The 25,509-nt window shown below is 40.7% G+C and overlaps 1 protein-coding gene across 3 annotated transcripts in view; it reads left to right on the forward strand.

Moving 5' to 3' along the window:
• Positions 1–22,729, forward strand: part of Desi2 (desumoylating isopeptidase 2) — a 44,031-nt gene extending 21,302 nt beyond the window's left edge. Inside the window, exons 2-5 of one of the 3 annotated variants that reach the window (XM_075989273.1) lie at positions 6,640–6,712; positions 11,861–11,954; positions 12,684–12,825; positions 19,408–22,729. In XM_075989273.1, coding sequence (XP_075845388.1) covers positions 6,640–6,712; positions 11,861–11,954; positions 12,684–12,825; positions 19,408–19,641 — 543 coding nt within the window. In that variant the 3' untranslated portion in view covers positions 19,642–22,729. The other 2 variants (XM_075989274.1, XM_075989275.1) reach the window with 2 other exon arrangements.
• The last annotated feature ends 2,780 nt before the right edge of the window (positions 22,730–25,509 follow it).

A 25,509-nucleotide genomic window follows, 5' to 3' on the forward strand; every position in this document is an offset into this window, starting at 1 on the left:
GCTTGCCTGGAGTCCATAACAAGACTGTGACTCCATAAAAAAGAACCAAAAATAGTGACAACAAGGAATAAACACCACGTTAGGGAAGCATTGGAAATCACCACTGCTAATTTTACAAATCTTACCTGTGAAAGGGTGTTAGTTACTTCAGCATGAATAGTTAGTGATGATAAATCACTGTAGGAGAATTTCACAACTGATCATTCAGTAAAAGGCTCAGTTCTCCTAGCTTGTTTACAGTTATCTCAGGAAATTTCAAATACAGGGCCTTATCCGTGCTGTCTGCACAGCAGAGGCAGGACTTGATGAAGCATGCTGACCTTGAATTGAATTCCTGTCTTCCCAGGCAGCCTCCCCTGTAAGTAAAGAGTGAGCTCTCCAGGCTTGTTCTCTAATAATAGATCAAGGAAGCCTGAACAAGGGCAGAACATTTGGAGGACATCACGCTCTGACCAAACCTCCAAGGAAGGGCTTGCCCTTCTGTAATGAATATATTCAGGGAAATGCTCACACAAAGAAAAAGCATCTGTTTACTCTGACTCATTTTGTGATGAAAACTAAGTTTCTTCAGAAATGTGCTGCTGTTGTGTATGAAGAGGTGGTGACCAGACTACGTACTGAGTTCTTTCCTGCTGCTGTTGAAGTAAAAAAGTGCTACTTTTTTACATCCTGTTTTCCTTGTAACCAAAAGCACACAAACCTAGAAGGCAGCTTACAGTTAGATATGCACACTGTGATTTAAGAAGTAATTCATTTGAAGTTTGGTTAGGAATAGAAAGTTCAGGAACTAACTGTATTTCCTTTAGTGTAACATGAATTCTAATTGGTATTAATTTTATCCCAGAGTCAGATACAGGAGTTAATGCTAAAAGATCAGAGAAGCAGAGCAACCAGTCACTATAGAGTTCTTACCTCTACCAATGCTCAGACCAAGGGGCAGTTCTGTCTCTATTTATCCTCAGACTGCATCTAAACCCTGTCTCCTCTTGTCTTATATTCTTCTCTCCTCCCAACCATATCACTCCTGTCTCCACCTCCCTAGTGCTGGGATTAAAGGCGTGGAATGTCAAGTGCTAGGATCACCTTTGTGTGAGTTGTTTTTCTTTAGACAGATTCACTCTTGTGTGGCCCAGGGCGGCCTTGAACTGACAAGAGATCTGTCTGCCTTTGTCTCCTGAGTGCTGTGGTTAAAGGTGTGTGCCACACTACCTGGCTTCTGTGGCTAACTAGTGTCTTAGCTCCGCACTCTGATCTTAAGGCAAGCTTTATATGTTAGATCACAAACAAAATATCACTACACTTTATTTAGTGTTGCCCAAAAAAATTTTAGGGTATCTAAATGTATTTTGCATTTTTTGTTTTCATTGAGAGTCATATCCATAATCTATATAAAGAAAAGCATCAATTAAGGTAGGACATAAATCAATTACCTATTTGTTATCAGTTAATTTTTTTGTACATACTTCATAGAATGTAGTTATACAAACCTACACAGTATCGTCCAGTCACCTCACAATGGCCTGGTACTGTGGTTGAATCCCAGTGCACAGTGCATGTGACCTATGAATACAGTAAAAGGTGAGATAAACATGAGGTGCTAAAAAAAAACTCCTGCCCTCATAACACAGCATCTGACTTTACAGGGAGCTTTTCCTCCCTTTTCTTTAATAAGTATGAGAAGTACATTGTAAAATAACAGCAAAACCCAGCAACATTTATTATTATCAAGTCCTTTGTACTATAATTATGTATACTATACTTATATAAAATGTTATATCTTACATATACTTCTAAGTTTGTTTATACATACCAGCATCACCACAAATATAAATAATGTGCTGCACCATTACCTTAATTATGTGTCATTAAGCAATAGGAACTTTTCAGCTGTTATAATCTTATGGGATCGTCATATATGAGAACTGTCACTGACTAAGAATCATTGTGGCATGTGAGTTCTACATGATGAGATGTTCCTCTCAAAGTTTTACTGTATATCATCTCAGAATAAGGAACAGAAACTTACTTCCTCGTTAATTTCTTTGTTCTCAGTTTGCTAACAAGGAAGAAATTGACATTGCCAATTAAAAGAATAAAGCCTGTTTTATACTTGGAAAAATTGCTGTTGAGGGATTCATGGCATATATAAAATAGTTTTTGTTTATTCAAAACAGATAACTATAATTTATATCTATGAAACAATATACGCGCCAGGCAGCAGTGGTGCATGCCTTGAGTCCCAGCACTCAGGAGGCAAAGGCAGGCAGATCTCTGAGTTCGAAGGCCACCCTGGTCTACAGAGCAAACAAGTGCCAGGACAGACTCCAAAGTTATACAGAGGAACCCTGTCTCATAAAACCAAAAACCAAACAAAACAAACCATACTCAGCCAAGTATAGTATTAAAATACATCTGTAATCTCCCTACTCAGTAGGCTAAGTGAGGAAGATTCTAAGTTCCAATTAGGCTGGGTGACGTAGTAAGACCCTTGTCTCAAAATGTGCTTGCAAATGCATTCTTGTGCCATTTGGTAGAAATTAGTGGAGCCTTTACTATATTGAGAACATTACAAAATTTCAATTATTATAAGCAGAAAACACATACCCATCAGCAGTGACTTTATATTAGTTTTTAAATTTTAATACAGAGTATTGGGACAAAGCTCCCAGACAGCCATGCAAATGAGCAGCAGCCAATCTGTAACTATATATATTCTATAAAGCATTACCTCTTTCCTTTTTAGTAATTGTTTAATTCATAATACAGATTTTTTTTCTAGTTTCTTTAACCATTTTTCTTAATTAGATTTCTATTGTTTGGATCAAACAACCATGAGGAAAGGGTTTTTTGACTCTTCCATCACTGTCCATCATTGAGGGATATCAGAGCAGGAACTCAAGGAAGGAACCTAGAGGCAGAAACTGAAGCAAAGACTACTGAGGATGCTGCTTGCTGGCTTGCTCCCCATAGCTTTCTCTGCCTATTTTCTTACACAGCAGAGAACTACCAGCCCAGGTGTGACATCATCTGTAATAAGCTGGACCCTCCCACATCAGTCATTAGTCAAAAATTGCCCTGCATACTAGTTTTATGGAAGCATTTTCTCAGTTGAGAGTCCCTCTTCTCAGATGACTCTAGTCTAGCTTATATCAAGTTGACAAAAAATTAAACACACCATTCCTCTCCTGATACTTATTATATCAAGTTTTTTGGGGCATTATGGACAATAATAAGATTTTATAACATTCTTTTGTATATGTATAGTTATTTCTATAGAGTAGATTTCTGTGAGTAGAATAATTAACTACCTAGATTGATTCATAAATGTGCAATCTTCCTCATCCTTTTCCTAACAAAGTTTTGACAGTCTTAGGCAAAAAAAAAAAAAAAAAGGATAAATTATAATGAGTATTTTCCTGTTTACTAGTGAGATTATTCATGTTGGTTGACTACAAATTGTTTCTGTGGTTGCTTACACATCTTTGGGGATTCTTTTTTTTCAATGGAACTTTTGTTTATTAGTATACCTGGCTGTCCTGAGCCTTTGTTTGCTTGGACTGTAAGGATAGATATATTTGGGTAAATGTTTTTTGGATCTCTTGAGTTTGAGGCCAGCCAGGGCTACACATAGAAAATCTATCTTGAAAAAGAAGGGGGATGGGGTGAGGGTGTTCTTTGCTTTTTGTTGTTGTTATTGTTAGATTAGCATGTAAAATAATGAGTTTCATCTGGTATCTTCATATGTTCTTGCTTCTCGCTCATTTACCTTCCTCGCTGCCCTCACCTCTGTCTCCTACCCACCCCTAGCTGGGTACATTCTTTCCCTCCTTTTTGCTTTCTTGAGAGGGTTTTGTTGTGTTACAATCCTGGTTTTATATTCACCAACGTCTGCCTCAACCTCCCAAATGCTGGTATTACTGGTAGTCACCACTAAACTTAGTTTAATAATTTATCCACTGTTAATAATTGGTTTTAAATACTACCTTTGTCAAACAGCAACTATTTGCATATATAAACATGTGTTTCAGGATATTCTTGCTATATCCTGTATTGTCATGATTAATTTTTCAGTGTTAGGAACCCAGCACAGGACCTGGTACATGATCTGGGGTTCTACAATTCTGCTACCTCCTCAGCTATAGTGAATATTTGCAGCATAAACAAATGTAACACCTTTACACAGTTAAAGTCATATTCTGCAGCATAAACAATGTAACACATCTTTACATAGTTAAAATAATATTCCACAATACTACATGCCCCACAGACATAAAATAGTTAAAAAATAAAGACAAATTATCAGTCATCTAACCCAAGAGAAGTCCAATAGGTTTATAACACTTGGAATTACTGCCTACGTATTTGTTTAATGCATTAGTAACTCATTTACCTCTTTCTAAGTGTAAGCTTCTCTAGCCTACCCTTTTAAACCCTTTCACAGTCATTCCCTGTAGTTTCATACCATAATTCTGATATACATCTCCTTTCCCCTTCCACGGTCTTGGACTTTTCCTTTCATTTTCTCTTCCCTGCCCAGTCCAAACTTGGTACCTGAGAAAATCTTATTTGTGCCTATAGACCCATTTCATATACTAACTACCTTCTCTAGGAAGTTTGTCTTCATGGCGCCTGTAGGAGGGTTGTTCTTACCCTCAGTGTTCCTATGTGCTTTATAGTACTTATTCCTAGTTTCGAACTTCAGGCTGAATTGGGGTAGTAAACAAGCCATAAATGTTAACAAGGAATAAAGTATGCCTACTTGCAGAGAACTCACTAGAGTATGAAAAAGTTTAGAAGAAAAATAGATAGGAACTAAATATGCATGTCTATATGTGGTGCTTTATGTTTGGGTTTTTTTGTTGTTGTTGTTTTGGTTTGTTTTTTTGGGGGGGGGGCACAACAGTTTCTTACTGTATAGCTTCCGCTAGCATGGAACTCACTTTAATGACCATACTGACTTTGAACTCATAGAGACCCATCTGCCTCTGCCTCCCAAGTGCTGGGGATAAAGGCATGTGCCACCATGACCTGTCAGAGGTCATAAGAGTTACAACAGGTGACAACTAGTGTTTAGATATCAACCCACCAGAGGAATGGTTATCTGATGGAGGTTAATCCTGTCCAGATGAGTCTGCAGGACCATTGACTGAAACTGTTGCTAAGGCACTGGGTGTCACCCCAATGTCTGCACTGTAATGTATAATCTCATGTGATGTGTATATTTAATCTCATGATTGCATCTCAGTCTAATGGGTACATATGTCTGTGGAAAAACGCTTCCTTTAGCTATACAGCCTTGATATATAGAATATATACTGGGACATGCTTCATAATTGGATCTATTTGTCCTACAAGGACTATGAAAACTTTAAAAAACTGCCTTATTCTTTTGCTTATTGGGTGACTTTCCCCCAATATGTGGGACCCCAATAAGAAAATTTGGTCACACAGTCAAAAACCTTGGTTCCCACAGTCAAATCTCTGCTTCATTCCCTGAGATAAAATTTATACGCCAGCAGGGCAGTGGTGGTGCACACCTTTAATCCCAGCACTCGGGAGGCAGAGGCAGGCGGATCTCTGTGAGTTTGAGGCCAGCCTGGACTACAGGAGCTAGCTCCAGGACAGGATCCAAAGCTACAGAGAAACCCTTTCTTTAAAAAAAAAAAAATAGCCAAGTCTTTCAAATAGATCGCATTTGGGACCTTCAAAGATATGAGTATAGCACGTCCAAGCTTGTTTGATTCTTAGTCTTTCCTGATAAGGAGATTAGGTGTCCCAAATTCTCCTACAGCTGACTTGGGACAAAGTGCTAACCTCAGTTGACCCCCAGCTCTAACCCTACAAAAGTTATTAAACTCCCTACACTTACTCGACTTACCGATACAGGATTTTAGTATAGAAATGTAGTACCGCATGTGAACTCCCCTTCTCCCTTCCTATAATTTAAAGTCTCCTAAATCACCTTTTTTGCCTCTTAGTGCTGCCCAGGCATCTCTCTAGCCACGCCTCCCTGGAGCCATAAAGAAGCTGTCACTTGGGACAGCTCTTATCTGTTTTATGACTTTGAGAAATTCTGGTTCTGTCACTTGGTGATTACCAGAGAATTGCCTTTGTTTGTGTATGTGTATAAACTGGAAACTTTGCAGCGGGACAGAACAATAAACTGGCATGAAGAAGTACAGAATGGGAGAGTTTGTTCATTCACCTTCAGTAGCCAGAGGAAAAGGAGTCCTTTTCACTTCTTGTAGATTCTAATCTGAACCCTGAGAGGGCTTCGAGGTTGGCTCTCCAATAGCCCTTGTTAATGACCCGCTATGTGTGTGCTATTTTAATCACTAATGTCACTTTTATGTCAATTTTTGTTACCAGCCTGATCCAAATTTAGATTTCACTCATTTAAATTTTATTTATTATGTGCTGAACCTTAAATAGTGTGCTGGACTTAAGTTGAATATTTGTCTAGACACAGGAATGCCTTCCAGATTAGATGTGTGAGAGCCGACTAGGCTACTCTAAGTAGTGTTTCATCATTGTAAGGCAAAATAGCAAGAATTGGGTTTCTACTCTACCTGTCCTATAGAGTTGGACTATAAATGAATGGATATTCAAAAGTTGTTTTTTTTTTTCCCCTCTCCTTAGTACTGGATGAATGAATACACATCATCTATTGGAATTGGAGTTTTTCATTCTGGAATTGAAGTGTATGGCAGAGGTATGTGTGCACATAGTTTAAATATGCCTTCTGGGGTTTCTTCCAGTTTAAAACAATACAGAATCAGTTGGGTGTTATTGGCACACGCCTTTAATCCCAGCACTTGGGAGGCAGAGGCAGGCAGATCTCTGTGAGTTCGAGACCAGCCTGGTCTACAAGAGCTAGTTCCAGGACAGGCTCCAAAAAAAACCACAGAGAAACCCTGTCTCGAAAAAAAAAAAAAAAAAATCCCAGCACTTGGCAGACAGAAGCAGGCGGATCTCTGTGAGTTTGCCGTCAACTTGGTCTACAAAGTTCCAGGACAGCTAGGACTGTTACACAAAGAAACCCTATCTTGAAGAAAAAAAAGAAAATACTGTTAGATCTTTTTCTTTGTCCCCTTTCTTTGAAGTGACTTACATATATTATTGCAAAAAGTAGAATAAAACACATTTGTTTATACTGTGCTTTGAAAAAAAATGCCTGTGGTAGAATATAAAAGAGTACATTCATTATATTTTTTTCTAATTATTGTGTCTTTTAAAACATTTTTTAGCCAGGCTTGGTGGCAAACACCTTTTTGCCCGGTACTCAGGAGACAGAGGCAGGCAGATTTCTCTGAGTTCAAGGCCAGCCTGGTGTACAGAGTTTCAAGACAGCCAGAGCTACAAGTGAGACCTGTCTCAAAACCAAAGCCTGCCCAGACAGTGGTGGCGGACACCTTTAATCCCAGCACTCAAAAGGCAGAGGCAGGTGGATCTTTGTGAGTTCGAAGCCAATCTGGTTTACAGCTACACAGAGAACTCCTGTCTTGAAGAAGGAAAAAAAAAAAACCAAACACCTTCTTTCTGAAGTTGTTAAGTCATGATTGTTTTTCTCCAACATGTGTAAGAGTTCCTAAGAAACTTTTGCACTTTGAAAACTGCATAACAAAAATAATCATTTTGGTTAGTGGTAGAAAGTGTCAATTTTTTTTTTTTTTTTGGTTTTTCTAGACAGGGTTTCTCTGTGGCTTTGGAGCCTGTTCTGGAACTAGCTCTGTAGACCAGGCTAGTCTTGAACTCAGATCCGCCTGCCTCTGCCTCCCGAGTGCTGGGATTAAAGGCGTGCGCCACCATTGCCCGGCGAAAGTGTCAAATTTGAAATACCAATTCCTTAGGGAATTTCAGTAAACATTGGATTTTGAAGGTCTATGAGTATCAATAGTCTATGCTAAGCACTCTTGCCTTTAGTAACATCTACCATTTTGCTCAATTATCGTGATCTATCACTATGAATTATACGCTTGCCTTTTATCGAAGTTCCTATATTTGCATAAGATAGGCAGTCTTTGTAACTTCCTAGAGTACATTATCTAATTTACCCAGGATAAACTATGTACCTTCTTGTTCACTAATTTTAAGTAAGCTCCATTTACTTAAATATTTCAATACGATGTTTCTGCTGTCTTTGTATCTGGGTAGAGAAGTGCTGATAATTAAATCCGTAGCCTCAAACTTGCTAAGCAGGTGCTGCACCTCTGGACTATGTCCCTAATCCCTATCTTTTTTATATATATAATGGTTGCTTCTAGCTGCAGTTTAGCTTATTCAGTCTTGGCTATAAAGACTTGTCATTTAAGCTTTACTTGAAATGAGTGCACTTGCTAACCCCAAGAAACAATGAGGGGCTTCAGCTGAAATCTTCAATGATTAGAGTATTGAAGGTGGATGAGATTATAGCCTGTGGGTTTCCTATCTGACCTTTGGCCTAAGTTGTATTACTTTTTTTAGTTAAATTTGAATAGTGTGTTATGGTTTCCTTAGTGCTATGAACTTTGAGACCATATGATCATGCTATTTATAGAGAATGTGGCATTTTTTAATAAAAAGAAATTAAGGCTCTAACTTGTCACCACTCACACTACTAATAACTATCAGAACTAGAATTTGAGCCCAGATATTCTTATATGCTATTCCAGTGCTCTATTAACCTGCACAAATTTTACTCCCCTTCATAAAATAATTTAAAAACAAAAACATGATTCAAAACATGTTCGTGGAAACTCAGAGAAATTATAATTGTTTCTTGTACAAAAAAATAAAAACTAAAAGGACCTTTGTCTTCCCTTACTCTACTTAAGATTAAAGTCCATGTGGAGCTGGAGAGATGGCTCAGCATTTAAGAGCACTGACTGCTCTTCCAGAAGTCCTGAGTTCAATTCCCAGCAACCACATGGTGGCTCACAACCATCTACAGTAGGACATGATGCCCTTTTTGGCATGCAGGTAAACATGCAGAGCACTCCTACATAACATAAACAAATAAAAAATTAAATCCATTCGAGGCCAGCCTGGTCTACAAGAGCTAGTTCCAGGACAAGCACCAAAATCTTGAGAGAAACCCTGTCTCAAAAATCCAAAAAAAAAAAAAAAAAATTAAATCAAAATAGGAAGCCAGGTGGTGGTGGCAGTACATGCCTTTAATCCCAGAAGGCAGAGGCAGGTAGATTTCTGAGTTCAAAGCCAGCCTGGTCTACAGAGCGAGTTCCAGGACAGCCAGGGTTACACAGAGAAACCCTGCCCCCAAAAAACAAAAACAAAAAACAATGATTTTTACCAAATCCAATCTGATTATATACAATATTTTAATAAAAATTATATAGAACTATTTATTGAATCTTTTGGGGTTTTTGTTTGTTTGTTTGTTGCTTGTTTTTGGATTTTCAAGACAGGGTTTCTCTGTAGTTTTTGGTGCCTGTCCTGGGACTAGCTCTTGTAGACCATACTGTCATCGAACTCACAGAGATCCGCCCGCCTCTGCCTCCTGGGTGCTGGGATTAAAGACATGCAGCACCACTGCCCGGCTATTTATTGAATCTTAAAGAGGAGCAGGGCATGGTGGTATATGGTTGTATCCCGGTACTTAGGAAGCTAAAGTAAGAGGATTGTGGGTTTGAGGCCAGAATGAGACCCTACCTCAAGACCAGATAGACAAACAAAATTTAGGACAGGCATAGAAGTGGACCACCCATAATCTCACCAATTAGGGAGCAGAGACTGGAGCATTATTAAAAGTTAACCTGGGCTGCATTGCAGAGTTAATCAGGTCAGTTTAGGGGTAACCAAATCGTTTCTTTAAAAAAAAAAGTTTATGTTTCTACAGAATCTATCTGAAGAGATACCCTTGGAGCTCAGTGGTTAAGAGTACTTGTTGCTGTTCCAGAGGACTAGAGTTCAGCTCTGTTGGCTGTGGATGGAGGGAGACTAGAATTAATAACCGTGACTCTAGCTCCAGGGGATCCATTGTCTTCTTCTGACCTCTGCGAAAACCAACACTATTTGGTAGCATATACACCCAGATACACACATGACCAAATAAAATATAAATGAGAAAAACTAAACCTCATCTACCTCGTTCTTTGCTGTGCTTTGTCTCAAAACTTAAGAGTGTGTATTTAACAAATACGTTCATTTAAATAAGTATTTTGAGTCAGGCTTGCTATATAGCATGGCTGATCTGGAACTCACAGTGTAGACCAAGCTGTCCTCAAGCTTATAATGATCCTCCTGCCTCCACCTCTCTAGCACTGAGATTATAGGCATGTACCACCATGCCTAGTTATTTAGTAAATCTTAAGTGATAGGACTAACTTACTTAAACATTTATTTGGAATTGCTTATATCTACTAAGACTTTACGAAAGAAAGGAAGAAAGGAAGGAAGGAAGGAAGAAAGAAAGAAAGAAAGAAAGAAAGAAAGAAAGAAAGAAAAGGAAAGGAAAGAAAAAGAAAAAAGACTTTACCACTTAATATGAGATGCCAGAATTGAAGCCAGAAGCTCTGGTTCTTTCCTGTCCTGAAGCTATCTGCATTTTTGTTGTAGATAAGAGCATATAGCTGGAAATACATGTCTTAGGAGAACGTAAAAATAGTGCCCTCCTAACTATAAGACTTGCTGTGAAGAATATGAAGATGGTTGTGTATTTAATGTTGGTATTTTACTGTGCTTCAGCTTTGATGTTTTTTTCTCAGATAGGGTCTCTATATATTGATGGAGGAGTTACTTTCATTTAATAAAGAAACTGCCTTGGCCCATTTGATAGGCCAACCCTTAGGTGGGTGGAGTAAACAGAACAGAATGCTGGGAGAAAGAAGCCGAGTCAGTCAGTCACCATGATTTTCCCACTCCAGACAGACGCATGTTAAGATCTTCCCTGGTAAGCCACCTCGTGGGCTACACAGATTATTAGAAAAGGGTTAGATCAATATGTAAGAGCTAGTCAATAAGAGGCTAGAACTAATGGGCCAAGCAGTGTTTAAATGAATACAGTTTCCGTGTAATTATTTCGGGTAAAGCTAGCCGTGCAGGAGGCGGGTGGCCGGAACGTAGCCCGCCGCTCCATATCTTCAACAATATATAGTTCAGACCTGCCTGGAATTCACTAGGAATAGCCCAGTCTAGCCTAAAACTCATGATCCATCTGCGTCCTGCGTGCTAAGATTACAGACATATACCCCTATGCGTGGTGCAGTGGTGTTTTCACTCCTAATCCAGTGTAAATGAAGAGTCTTCAGGTATGAGCGGATGCATGCAGCATGATGACAAAGTACACCAAAACAGGACAGCTCTCCTCAGGAACTGTGAAGACTTCATTCTCACTAGACAGTTTCTCCAGTGACATGCAAGCTTGGAAAGTGCCCAAGTCCTGAGCTGCTGGCTTCATGGTGTGATGGTGCCACAGAGACTGAGCACTTTTAAAAACTGATCACTCTCCTGGAGTACATGTAGAGCAGTCTATAGAGCAGTCACAGGCATTTTGGAGTGTCTGTAACAGTTACCATTTCAGAGCTTTTAAAGACAGGTATTCTCACCGCCGGGCAGTGGTGGCAAACTCCTTTAATCCCAGCACGGGAGGCAGAGACGGATCTCTGTAAGTTCAAGGCCAACCTGGTCTACAAGAGCTAGTTCCAGGATAGTCTCTACAGCTACAGAGAAACCATGTCTCAAAAAACCAAAAATAAAAAATAAAAAGACAGATATTCTGTACTGGTAATACCCAAACAGGACCTTGCAAAGGGCACTTTAGAAAAATGTTTAGATAACATTATCTTTGTGGTATTTTAAAGCTGATTCAGCATTCTGATTATATTTTATTATATACTAAAAATTTTCACTTTTATCTTTTCAGAATTTGCTTATGGTGGCCATCCTTACCCTTTTTCTGGAATATTTGAAATTTCCCCAGGAAATGCTTCTGAACTAGGAGAAACATTTAAATTTAAGTAAGTAGGGAGAGTAATTTCTGTCACACTGTTGTGGGTGTCAGAGCTTGGTTTGTGGGCATAAAGAACTTTTAGATTTAAAAAAATCTAAAAAGTTAAGATTTTAAAATTGAATTAAATTGTTATATAAGAATGGGAAATCAAATAATGTGTGAAATAACCTGTTTATGCTTTTTGTTCAGGATCTCTGTAACTTTCACAGCTCCTAACTCAGTACTGATGCCCCTCAGTCTCTGTTTGTGCTTGATAAAATGATTTTCTAATAATTTGTAGCTGTCTTTTACAACTAGCTTATATCTAAAATTTTACCTTTTATTGAGTAATATCTGTTACATTTTCCAGGAAATATATTGCAGTATTTTCTTTTGATGTTTTGAATAATATATTTTAAAATTTAGTCAAGTTTCATGGCTTGTCTCAATGCAAACACAAGGGTGATTAATACCAGGAATTTTTTCTTTAGTAAAAATATGGCCAGCTCTTTGCTATGAATATTTAGCAAGGTTATTTTTACCTTAAATCTGGTTCTCTAATAACAAACATGTTTTATAAAGCAAAATGGAAACTAAAATCATTGAAATTACTAAGTATCTCATTTCCCTTAGTCTGAATATATTAGCCTTGATTTATTTATTGTAATATACCTGTAAATAAGCAAGTACTTAATAATGCTTATTATAAATAACCTGATTGAAACTGCTTTGTTTATTTTGTTTTTTGTTCTTTAAGAGAAGCTGTTGTTTTAGGGAGTACGGACTTTCTAGAAGACGATATAGAAAAGATTGTAGAAGAACTGGGGAAAGAGTATAAAGGCAATGCCTACCATTTGATGCACAAAAACTGCAATCACTTTTCTTCAGCTTTATCAGAGGTAAATTCAATTTCATCCTAAAGTTCTGCAGATAGCACTTTCCTGGTGTACTTTCTGTGCCACTATATTCAATCTTGGTGCTTTTTTTCCTGATTCTTCCTGTCCTGGAACTAGCTCTTTTAGACTAGACTGACCTCAAACTCCCAGAGATCCACCTGCCTCTGTCTCCTGAGTGCTGGGATTAAAGATGTGCACCACCACTGCCCGGCGGAGTCAGCCAAGTTTTAAGTAGTGATTCTGCTCATTCTTTTGTAGTGGGTAGAGTGACTACAGATAATTGCCTCTTACTCAGTTGGTTTGTATCCTTATGTTAGCATTTTATAACTGTGACAAATACATAGAAAAAGACATATTTTCCAATCAGAGTGGATTACCATTGGTTAGAGCCTGTGCACAATGTGTCTTGGTGGGAACGACACAGAAGAGCCAAGCAGCTTACCATCTGTCACCAAGAGAGAAACGGGAAGGAGCTGGTGCCTGGTATTCTTTCAGGGGCATTCCTACTACTCCAGCCACACTTCCTTTCACTAAACTACTCCTTCAGAGTTCTGTACTTTTCCATTGTGCCCTGAGCTAGCAACCACACTTAGTACATGAACCTTGGGAGAATGTTTTAGATTTAAACCATAAGACATTGAAATTCTTAACTTTAAAAAAAATAAAGGTTAAGAAACTGTTAGCACTGGATAGTGATGGCACACACCTTTAATCCCAGCACTAGGGAGGCAGAGACAGGTGGATCTCAAGTACAGCCAAGGCTACACAGAGAAACCCTATCTTGGAAGAAGAAAAAAAAAAAAGAAGAAGAAAGAAACTTCTTGGCTGCTGAGACTTTTTGTTTGGTAAATTTTAGTTGCCTACCTGAATTTTCCTGACTCTTGTTAATAGATAACTTGTTTTGTTTATTTGTTTTTTAAACAGGCACCATATCTGGCTTGTACTATAGTTTTTGTATGTATGATATACTAGTTACTTTTCTATTGATTGATAAAATACCATGTTCAAGGCAACTTAGAAGGAAGGGTTTACTCAGCTTACGGTTCCAGAGGGTAAGAGTCCATTGTGGCGGGAAAGCATGGCAGTAAGTAGCAGGCATGATGGCGGGAACTGGATGCTGTGAGCTCACATCTTGAACCACAAACTGCAAGTGGTGAATAATTTCCTCCATCAAGGCCACACCTTCTGAGCCTTGAACCTTGCCAAACAGTGCCACCAACAGGACTAAGTATTCAAATTCCTGAGACCATAAGGAACATATCTCATTCAAACTACACATAAATACCTGCAATAAAATTTAGCAGCAAAAACATCACACTGTGCTATAACAAAAGTTATGCAGACATAGTTTTTGTTTATTTGGTTGGTTGGTTGGTTGTTTTTTGTTTGTTTTGTTTTTTTGAGAAAGGGTGTCTCTACTTAGATTGGTTAGCCTGGAACTCACTATGTAGACCAGGCTGGCTTTGTGCTCACAGAGATCTGCCTGGCTCTCTGCCTCTGCCTCACAAATGCAGGCATTAAAGGCTTGATGTAGTCTTTCTTAAAAGCATTTTTTAGACTAAAGATGACCGATTATAACTTAAAGTGCAGCAGTAAAATTACTGATAAGAGGGCCCATTTCTGTCCTAGAGTCCATTCTGTTTTTTTTGTTTGTTTGTTTGTTTGTTTGTTTGTTTGTTTTTGGTTTTTTTTTTTTTTTTGATTTTTCAAGACAGGGTTTCTCCTTAGCTGTTGGTTCCTGTCCTGGAACTAGCTCTTGTAGACCAGGCTGGCCTTGAACTCACAGAGATCTGCCTGCCTCTGCCTCCCGAGTGCTGGGATTAAAGGCGTGCGCCACCACCACCCGGCCTAGAGTCCATTCTGTAGTGATAGTTGAACAGTCTTCATATGACAATATAATATTGTCAACTAGTTTCTTATTTCTGGTGCTTGAGTTAGCCTAGTCTTGTTGATATCAGAGTGTTGTGATGAATTCTCCATGTGTACCTCTTCTATTTTTATTAGTAGAAACTGAGCATCCTAGAAGGGTTGCTGGATCTGTGAGTTTGAGGCCATCCTGTTCTACAAATCAAGTTCCAGGACAGCCAGGGTAGTTGCACAGAGAAACCGTTTCTCAGGTGGGAAAGAGAAGTATAACTGTAACTCTTAACTGAGCCTTTCTCACATCAAACCAAGTTACCTACTTTCGGGATCCAGTGGCTCAGAGAAAACATTCTATTTTAAAAGGTAGAAATAGAGCATAACAAGGAATGAATAGACCAAAGCAAGACCAAAAACCAGACCAAGGAAAATACCAAACCCCATAGCTCCATATTGGCATATAGGGCTCCTGTTGGACCCATTTGTGACCTAAAGGGCTTGGGGTAATGCCACTGCCCAAGCTCTTGTTGCCTCAGCACATGCCAGTTCCACTTCATGCGCGCAGCTTTCCTTGGCAGACAGCCATGATTCTGACCTCTCCAACTAACTGAGGTCCCATTTCAAACTGGGGTTCGCTCTCACAGCTTCACACAGTTGGCCTCAGGAACTGCCAGTTTTTGCCTACTCAGCAGTTTTCTGACACCATAGTGTAAGATGCCATGATTCACACAGTTTTATATCTTTTATGCCTCAGAAAGCTGTTCTATGTAGATGATACTACCAAGTTTTACTGCCAGCTCAGGATGTAGCCTGCCTTTGGACCACAGTGCAGCAGCTTGAGTGTGTCCTGCACAGACACTTCCCTGGGCATTAACGCCTTTAGTTACATTCTTGGTTTAGACTTCCTTCTGTGGGACATATTTGCATTTTCACAAGTCAGAGCCTTAGATGGGTAGGGTCTTGTCCTCAGGGCACCTTTTCCATTGTTCCAGTGTTGAATAGGTTTGTCTTCAATACTTACAGCCTCTCTACAAGGGCCTCTATGCAACTTTAAACGTGCCCAGGCTCTCTCCTGGACATACTGTACATTTCTAATGTCTTTGCTTGACATTTGGTCTCTCTTACCTAGATCTAGATGACAGCAAAAATCGGTGGCCACACCATAGCCATCAGACTACCTAGTCCATTACTCCTGTATTTGACTTCATTCAAGTTCTCATGACATTCGTAAAATGCAACCAAATCCTTTGCCAGAATAACATGTGGATGACTTCTAGCTCAGTTATTTGATAGAGTCAGTGGTTCCCTCTGAAACCTCCTAAGCTGGGACTCCACTGTCTCCTTTTCTCTCAACATTCTTATCTTCCCAGCTCTCACAGGAATGCCCCATGAAGATTTGCTTACAGTGTTTGAGGGTTTTTCTAGCCCAGAGTTCCAAAGTCTTTAATATTCCTCCCATAAACCAGTTCCAGTGGCCCAAAGAACCACAGGTTCAGGTCTGTCAGAGCAGCAGCCCCCTCCTGGTCCTGCTTTTTTATCCATTAATTGTCTGATTGTTGTGACAGATTCCTGACAAAGGCAATTTTAAGGACCAACAAGATGGCTCAGCAGGTAAAGGGGCTTGCTGCAAAGTCTGGCTGCTTGAGTTTGATCCCCAGGATTCACACGGTAAAAGGAGGGAACTGACTCCAAAAAGTTACCACTAACCACACACATCATGGCATATGTGTACATATATACAACAAACACAATTTTTTCATTTACAGAATAAAAGAAGGGGAATTGGAAAGATGACAGTTAAGAGCACTGACTGCTCTTCCAGAGAACTCAGGTTCAATTCCCAACACCCACATGGCTGCTCACAACTGTCTGTAACTCCAGTTCTAAGGGATCTAACACCCCCACATAGACATACGTGCAAGCAAAACATCAGTGTGCATGAAGTAACAAAAAATAAATTAGAGAGAGGGGGGAGAGTTGGAAAAGAAAAGTTCAAATAAATAAATAAAACAAGGGAGAGTATATTGTGGCTTATAGTTAAAGGAAAGTCCATCATTGCAGCAGGAGCCGTGCCTTCCCTACATCTACAGAGTCAGGAAGCAAAGTGGTAAATCTGGTGCTGAGTTTCCTTTCTCCTTTTTGTGCAGTAACTGGGACTCCAGCCCATGAGTGGTGCTGTCCTCATTTAGGGTATGTCTCCTTACCTCAATGATCTAACCTAGATAATCCCTCACATACCTGCCTAGAGCCTTATCTATTTGGTGGTTGGTCCAGTTGACATTACCCTTCACACACTATAAACCAAATACTATTTGATGAAGAACCATAGTAAAAAATATTATGTTCCCATTTATACAAATGCATAGAAGACAAGTGTCACAGTTACCTCACTATTAATAGTCTATTTTATTAAAATTGTGGGGGCCGGAGAGATGGCTCAGTGGTTAAGAGCACTGGCTGCTCTTCCAGAGGTCCTGAGTTCAATTCCCAGCAATCACATGGTGGCTCACAACCATCTGTAATGAGATCTGGCGCCCGCCTCTGGCCTGCGGGCATACATGGAGGCAGAATGTTGTATACATAATAAATAAATCTTAAAAAAAAATAAAGAAATAAAATTGTGGTTACAATGCTAAATAACCTACTAATGGGCTTTGACTCAGAGTTTTCAAAACTCAGACCCAAGGTTGTTGAAGAGATGACTTAGCAGCTACTGGCTGCTCTTCTAGGTAACCCAGGTTCAATTCCCAGCACCCACATGGTAATTTACACTCCAGTTTTAGGGAGCTGAAGCCCTCTTCTACACACATAGCATACAAATGTGCATGCAGGTAAAACACTTGTACATAAAATGCTTTCTTTAAAATGGAAATTTAGAAAAAAGTCAAAGCTGGGCGGTGGTGGCGCACGCCTTTAATCCCAGCACTCGGGAGACAGAGGCAGGCGGATCTCTGTGAGTTCGAGACAGCCTGGTCTACAGAGCTAGTTCCAGGACAGGCTCCAAAACCACAGAGAAACCCTGTCTCGAAAAACCACAAAAAAAAAAAAGAAAAAAGTCAAACATCAACCCAAGAATTGCTAAACATTTTATGAGTCAGCAAATGGATGTTTTAGGCTTGCAAACTATTTATGACCTTATTTAGTTCTGTGTCTTCTCGTAACCAAGAGCCATAGGCGTATATCTATGAACACAGGTGGCTGGATATAGCAGACTGTTTTAGGTTGATCAGTCCTCAACCCCAAGAGCTGGGTGAAGTCAGCTTCCCTGAAACACAAAGGTATGTCGAAGAGAACAGATTGATGACTGGAATCAAAATTTGAGAAGGAGAATATGAAATGGGCAGCAAGAGGCTGCCATGTTAACCTAATTTTTCTTAACTACTTCATATGTGGTTAATCTCTATGCGGATACTCCTAGGTCTATCTCAAATATAAGACACAATGTTGCTAGTGCATTCAGGAGTAGACAGATGGGAACGTGTCAAGAAGTTCATTGCTCAGCCTTCTCCCACATTTTACCCAAGCAAATATTATTTAAACATATTTAAGTACCCATCTGCCTCGCTCTGTGCTCTTAGGCACTGTGATAGATGCTGGGTAATAAAAAATGGTCAGAACACACTACCTGTTCGTAAATGAAGTCACCTCATTTTCCTTTTAGCCAAGCTAGAGAACGGATTAAGGAATGTTGCTGTATCCTTAGGGGAAAGTGTTGCACAGTTGCCAACTTTCTAAATGCTCACTACCTCTTTGCTGTAAGAAACTTTGAAGCCTTATTCCAAAGTCATTAACCTAATGTTTGCAGATATTTTAAGATACTAGTTTCAGATCACATGATCATAATCTCTAGCATGACTAGAGGCAAACCATCAAAGTGGCAGTGGAACATGGATTCAGTTGAGCCCAGTTTTTACCAGAGCCAAGATGATACAGGGTAAAGTCAGCATTGTTTTGAGCTGCTTCTCACTATCTAAAATAGGAAGAGGAAGACTCCCAGACCTAAGGACTCTAAAAGAATGAGAAGTGGGCAGAGAAATGTAGCAGGATTCCAGCTGACACCCACTCCTACCCCAGTTAGTCCCCCTAACCAGGCCTCCATGCTTTATTCTGACCATAGTCCCTGTGCCAGGGTGTCGTGGAGCTAGTCTTCATGTGGGCACACTTCTTTCTGGACCATCTGAACATCTTTGAACAAGTGAAAAATACATAGAATGCAGTCCAGGAATAAGTGGGGTGGTAGAGACTGGAAGAGAGTAGAAAAGATCCTGGGAAAAGATTTGACAAGAATACCCAAGACTGACTCTGCTAACAGCCTGGGGCTTCTCTTACTCTAATAACATCTTGTGCTAACAAGTCTTTTTCTTCTGTGTACTGTTCAAAGTAATTTTACATGTTTCAAAGTAGCTCAAGGATCCAAAACAGAAGCCAAGCAGAATTAGCTTGACTTGACAACTGAGAGAGAGAGAGAGAGAGAGAGAGAGAGAGAGAGAGAGAGAGAGAGAGAGAGAGAGAGAGAGAGAGAGAGAGAGAGAGAGAGAGAGAGAGAGAGACAGCTGAAAGAAAGGAAGGGGTTACAGAAAGGTCCTGGCTCTTGAGTTAAGGCACTGCTTGTCAGCAGCCTGGAATAGTAGCACCACAAGCTAGTCTGCAATATATTTTCTCACCCTTTAGCAGGACAGCCAGCATTGTTCTCTTCTCCCTAACACAGAGCTGTCTCCTCCTTAGATTCTTTGTGGGAAAGAGATTCCTCGCTGGATCAACCGACTGGCCTACTTCAGCTCCTGTATACCCTTTCTACAGAGTTGCCTCCCAAAGGAGTGGCTCACTCCTGCTGCACTGCAGTCTAGTGTCAGCCAAGAGCTCCAGGATGAACTGGAAGAAGCAGAGGATGCAGCCGCATCCGCTGCCATGGCAAGTGCTGCAGCTGGTGCCAGAACTGGGCGTCACACTAAACTATGAGCATCTCCAAAGTCACACCTTCAGAACTGTCTCTGGCAGTTGAATATCACTAGAGAAAAGAAAATAGAGTAAATGTCCTTTGGATATTTTGTATGCAAAGATGGCTCTCCCCCAAATCCCAGTTTTTCAGCTCAGGATTATATTTGTAGTCAAAAACAAAAACAAAAAAAAAAATCACTTGGCGCAGGAGGGAAAACTTTATATGAAGCTGCCCTCTTTTTTTTTTTAATCCACTTGTAAATTTGGATTCACTTCCTCTGTTTTATATGAGCTCTGTTAAATTACGTTTACAGTATTTTGTATCACTGTTTACAAATCTTGCATGGACTTCTGCCACCATGAAAGAAGAAAACCATCTTCAGAAATTAGGCAGGTCATCTTTGTACACATCCTGAAAATCGCCAGAACTACAGCATAAAAAGTAGGCACTTGAAGAGGTCCTTACATGGTTACAGTTCCCATCACCTGCTTAAGAGCTGTATGTTAGATTTGTATTTGTTTTGTTACCATTTTTGGTGCCCAGATACAGGGATCCAAACTGGCCTGACATGAAGGAGCACACACACAGCCCGAGGGCTTGGAGCCCTGGGTCAGTTCCACTCCACCCCTTCCTAGTCTGAGTAGCACATTTCCCAGGGTGCCCGTGGAGCAGCTGGTTTCATCCCAAATAAGCCCACCTCAGCAGGGTGGTATTCTTGTATCTGCCTGGCTTGATGCCTTGATTCTATAATGAAGATGTTTTCATGGAAGATACTCTTACAACTGACAAGTGTTTTTGCACATGTGTTGGGGAGGGGCTTCATTTTTATTTTAATACATACTAAACTCCTCTCTGCCCAGGATGTTTTGGGTGGGGCGGGAGTATCCTAACCTAGCTTCCTGAGCAGCAGTATGAACTGACATTAAACTGCTTTTTAACTATCCAGGCTACCTTTTATACTAGACATTGAAAACTAGAGTCTAAAGAAACACCCCCCAAAGGTAATTCTTTAATATTTAATACTTTGTGTACACCATACCAGAAATGGCTTGTTGGAGTTTATTAGTTCATGATGAGAGTAGTTTCGCCTCATAATAGAAATTCTATTTTCATTGATCTCTTGTTGAAAAATCATATTTTTGTGTGTCTTAAATTCATCTTTTTATGTTCTCTCAAATGTGTCTCTTACATAACATAATCGTAGGAATGAAGTTGTCGCTACAGCTAAATCTTCTTTAGTAAGGAAGTTGTTTGCTAGAGTCTACCCCCAGTTGACCCTTGGATGTAAGAACCAATCATTACATGTCACAATCAATGTTCTGCCTTAAGAGAGAGTGTCCTGTGTAAAGTAGTGGATGCAGCATAGAAACATCCAAGGTACTGACTGCGGCTTTAGATACTTCATTAGTGTGAAAGTCACATTTCTCTATGTGAGGATACATATCTTTGAGTAAATTACATCTTTAACTTTGCCAAGAGCTGATTTTGATTGATACTTAATGTAAGCACACCCTCTTTAGGGAAAGTAAACCTTGGGTTATAAACACTGGCCTGAGGAAAATGAAGCCACTTTGTGCTGTTTGACTGTTGTGTGTCCAGAGAGGAAAGCCGGTGCAAGTCGCTCTGCTCCGTGGGGGCAGAGCCTGTGTTTCAGGAACCGTGCAGCAGGACAGAATATGTGGTCTTTATGAAGAGTTGACTTAGTTCAGGTCTGAAAATGAGACTTAGGACAAAACACTAATGCTCTCCAGGAGGTTGTTCACTAAAAGAAGAGACCTAGCCCTCAGGCCAGGTTAGGAGGTAATGCTTGATGTGGTTCACTTGGAGTTTTTTTATTAATAATATGGATCATGATGTTTTCTCACCATTGAGATATGTTCTGAATCTGCTGTTGACCCAAGGGAATGGCCCCTCAGACATTTCTGGGTAAATAACCAGGAACAGCTCTTCTGTGTTCACCCATATTTCAGCAGCTCAACACACAAGTGACTTGCTGATGTCTGTAGCATTTGAAGAGATATAAAGGTCTTCTGGGAAATAAAGAATGCCTGCACCAGTTACCTGACAGTGAGCAGGTCAGAGTCTGGACATGAGGTTTCCTGCAGTCTAGTGTACTTGATTGAGGTTGAAAGAGAAAGAATCTCATTTAGTGAGGACCTTCTCTACAGTACAAATTAAGAATGGGTTTTATTAATTTTTCTTCTCTTGCCCTTGGATGAAAGCAATCTTGTTCTCAACCAGAACTCATGAGAAAAAAATCCCAGGTCAGAACTGCAGTCATGAATTCACATGTGATCCATGGAGTCCAGTATAGCTTCTGTAGTTGTAACCAAGTGAAACCGTTTCTCCTGGAGGGTTGAACAGTAATAGCTGTAAAGGATCAGACAGCTGGTTTCTGGTACTTGTTTTAAATACGCTTGGGTTTTTTAACCCACACTGGGGACATCAGCTTTAGAAGTGTAACATGGGACGGTAGCAGGTGGTGATTGTCCTAGAGCACCTCCAGGCCTGAGCTCCAGCCAACTATTGCTCTGACTCACAGCAATAGCATCTTACCCATCACCAGCATCTTACAGAGCAGGGAATTCCAGGTGTAGTCCATTGATAGCATTGTGTGTAGAGATCACACCACGGACAGCTGCAGAACTCTTTCCATGGCTTCTGTCACAAGACGGGTAGAAACACATTCACTGCTTCGGGGCTCTAACCCATGTGTCGTCTTACGACTCCATTATCTGTTTCCTGTAGCTTTGGTATATGCTATGTTTGCTTTAAATGACTAATTTTAAAAGTTAGTTTTTGTCAGCATTTGGCCGTCCTGCCATTACACCTCTTTCTTGTCAGTATGGGTTCAAGAGTGTAGCTCGATTGTTAGACTTTATCTGCTCATTCCATACACACACATCTCCACTGTCAACAGTTGGACAGCTGTCAATGAATCTTCCTGGACCTGAAGAGAATTTCCTGTGAAGTGGAATGCAAGTGTACTGTCATCCAGTGTTTATAAAACACCAGGAACCTTCACTTTTGCTACCTTGATACAACATTGGGTTATCATGTTACAACATTGAAATACATCGATTTATTAAAAACTACTTTTATAAGAAATGTTTTATAGTTCTTTCTGACCTCTAAGAGACAAGGCTGTTCTGTATTTGTGCTGGGAAGGGTTATTTGTACAATCCAGGAATCCCATCTGCTGTGCAGGAATGCGGCCAGCCCTTCTGTATCATGTCGTTCTTGTAGTCACGGCTTCCCTTACTCAATGATAATTGCTCTTGTGCACAAGCAGCAGGTAGCAGCTCAGATGTCTCAAAAATGGAGGCAGAGTGGACCGACTGGAAGACTTCCCAACCCCCTTTCAGGAATTAAGTAGGAGCCTGTGTGTTTCTGCTCCTTGTTCTCCATTAGCCTCTTCTGCTTGGTACCTCCAGCCTGAACCTTCGCCTTCACCTCCATCGGCCTTTTTGTACCTAGTGCAATGTTTTCTCCCCTAATTTAAACTCTTCCCCTCAAATTAAGTTTTGTCAAGTAAATTAATAGTTTTTATGATCTACCAAGATTTGTCTACTCTGCCAAATAAGAGTGATCTACTATAACTCGGCTGTTCTCACCTCAGAGACACTCCATGGAACTCTTACCATAATTCCGTAATAGATTCAGATCTGCTAAGAACAACTTACAGGCCCTCCATCTAGGAAGAATGCCAGTAGTACTAGGGAACGGCAATCTCTTTTTTTAATTGTCCCTGAGTTTACCCGTGTATTGGCCTTGTTCCAACTTTTTGGAAGTCTGTGCTAAGGAAGGTTAATGACTTCCTGTAGTTTGTAAACAGTAAATGAGAAGCAAACAGCTACTGACGTTACTGGTAGGAAACAGAACTGCTGTCTTCCATGTCAGTGTGTGCACTTTAAACTACTAACAGCCCTGCTGCTCAGGCCGTAGCCTGGGGGACTTCTGTGGCTCTGCTGCTGCTGCCAAAGGCAGCTTTAACTCAGTCTCTCTCCATCTAATAAAACTTGAGGTTCAAAGGCTAGGGTGAAAACCTGCCAGCTCAGAGTAGCAACTGGCTAACGTTCTCTCTCTGCTGGCATCCAGGAGCCTCTCTCCACACCGCTCCAACTAAAAACCCATGCCCCCCTCCTTGCTACTTCCTGTCAACTAGGTGCCAGTCTCGCCGCTCTGAGCCCAGGGGTTTTTGGTTTTTTTGAGACAGGGCTTCTCTGTGTAGCTTTGGAGCCTGTCCTGGTATTCGTTCTATAAAACAGGCTGGCCTCAAACTCACAGAGATCCACCTGCCTCTGTCTCCTGAGTGCTGGGATTGAAGGCGTGCACCACCACTGCCCGGTCAGGTCGTTTAATGCAAATATAACACATCTTTGCCTAGTTAAACAAATATTCCACAACAGAACTGCTAAGCATTCTCAAAGCTAGGTCCTGTCAACACACCTTGACTTGAACTGCAAATGTGAACTATTTCCTTCCTGTCCAAACCAAGGGACACTAAAGAAAGGTTAGAGCCACCTCTCCACTGACTGAAAGACCAGAGGAGCCTCCGTGTGCTTTGCGACCCTGCTGTGACTGAAAAAAGAATTCAGCCTCAGTTGAGAGTGACCCCCTCCCACGCTGTTGAGGGCTGCCATTTCAAAGCCTTTCCCTGGCCCCTCATGCTGGGTAGCACTTACTTGAAATGGGCCTCCAGGTGGAGGAAGGCCTTGGCCATCACCTTGTCTTCTGTCGTTTCCGAAACTCACGGGCAAGCAGTGGGTCTCATGTCAGGACAGTCATCTGCTTCTGTGAAGTCCTCACAGTGTCTCGGGCTACCCTTCAAACCTCTGAATTGGAGGACTTGGGTATAGTTACCCAGGCTGCTAAGCCAGACTCCTCAAAGCAGCTTGAATGTGGCTTGCTTGACTGTTCAAATACACATGCGATGTGTTTACGAAATTAAGACAGTTTGGAGCTGGAGTGGTGGCTCAGCAGTTAGGAGCACTGACTACTATTCCATAGGACCTAGGTTCCTGTAACTGTAGTCCCAGGGGATCTGAAGTCCTCTTCCGCCTTTTTAGTCTCACATGATACACAGATATATGTGCAGGCAAAACACTCGTCTAAAAGAATATTTTAAGGTAGTTTGGCCCACCTTGGGTGGGGATCTCAGTGCAGGTGGCCTGTCTTTATCCCCTCAAATATGATGTGGAACTTTCCAGTGGCAAAGCTAGAATATGGCCTGAGGGAGCAGAGGCAAGTGCAGAAAACGTATACCTTCCTCTTCTGCGTGCCATCAGTGAGCAGACGCCACAGGAGTACCCTAGCATTGCCCTCCACAAATATCAAAAAAATTCTACCTTAGATTGAAGACAAAATAAAAAGCAAAATCCGTTTGTTCTACCTCTCACATGTTTGGGGCTGTACTAGATCACTTAAATACACTTCATCACAACATCCTGTGTGCCTCAAAGACAGTGGAGAGGTCAGTCGCCTAAAGTCACACAGAATTCCTGGATAAAATGACTGGCAGCATGGACAGGTGAACCACTGGAAGCCTTAGTCATTGGTTCCCCTACAAAATTCAGTAGAGGTGGAGGCAGGATTTCCCAAGTTTTTGGTGGGTTTGAGTCAACCTATACAAATTATTCAAAAGGTAACGACAAAATAAAACATGAACCTGAGCACTTTAGAGAGAATTGTCTAGGAGCCTGTAGTCCCTGGGCTAAGGCTGGTCTGTTTTATCCGAGGACCACCTTGCCATGAGAGGACCACCTCCATCAGTTACCCATCCGTGTTTATGTCGGTCATCACTAAAGACCCAAACTGCTCAGACCTTCATCCCCAGGGGCCCTGCCCAGCGCCTCATCTGCCAACTGCTCATGTTTACTGTCCCCTCT

This window comes from Microtus pennsylvanicus, chromosome 10, assembly GCF_037038515.1.
Source record: "Microtus pennsylvanicus isolate mMicPen1 chromosome 10, mMicPen1.hap1, whole genome shotgun sequence".
NCBI classification, from domain to species: domain Eukaryota; kingdom Metazoa; phylum Chordata; class Mammalia; order Rodentia; family Cricetidae; genus Microtus; species Microtus pennsylvanicus.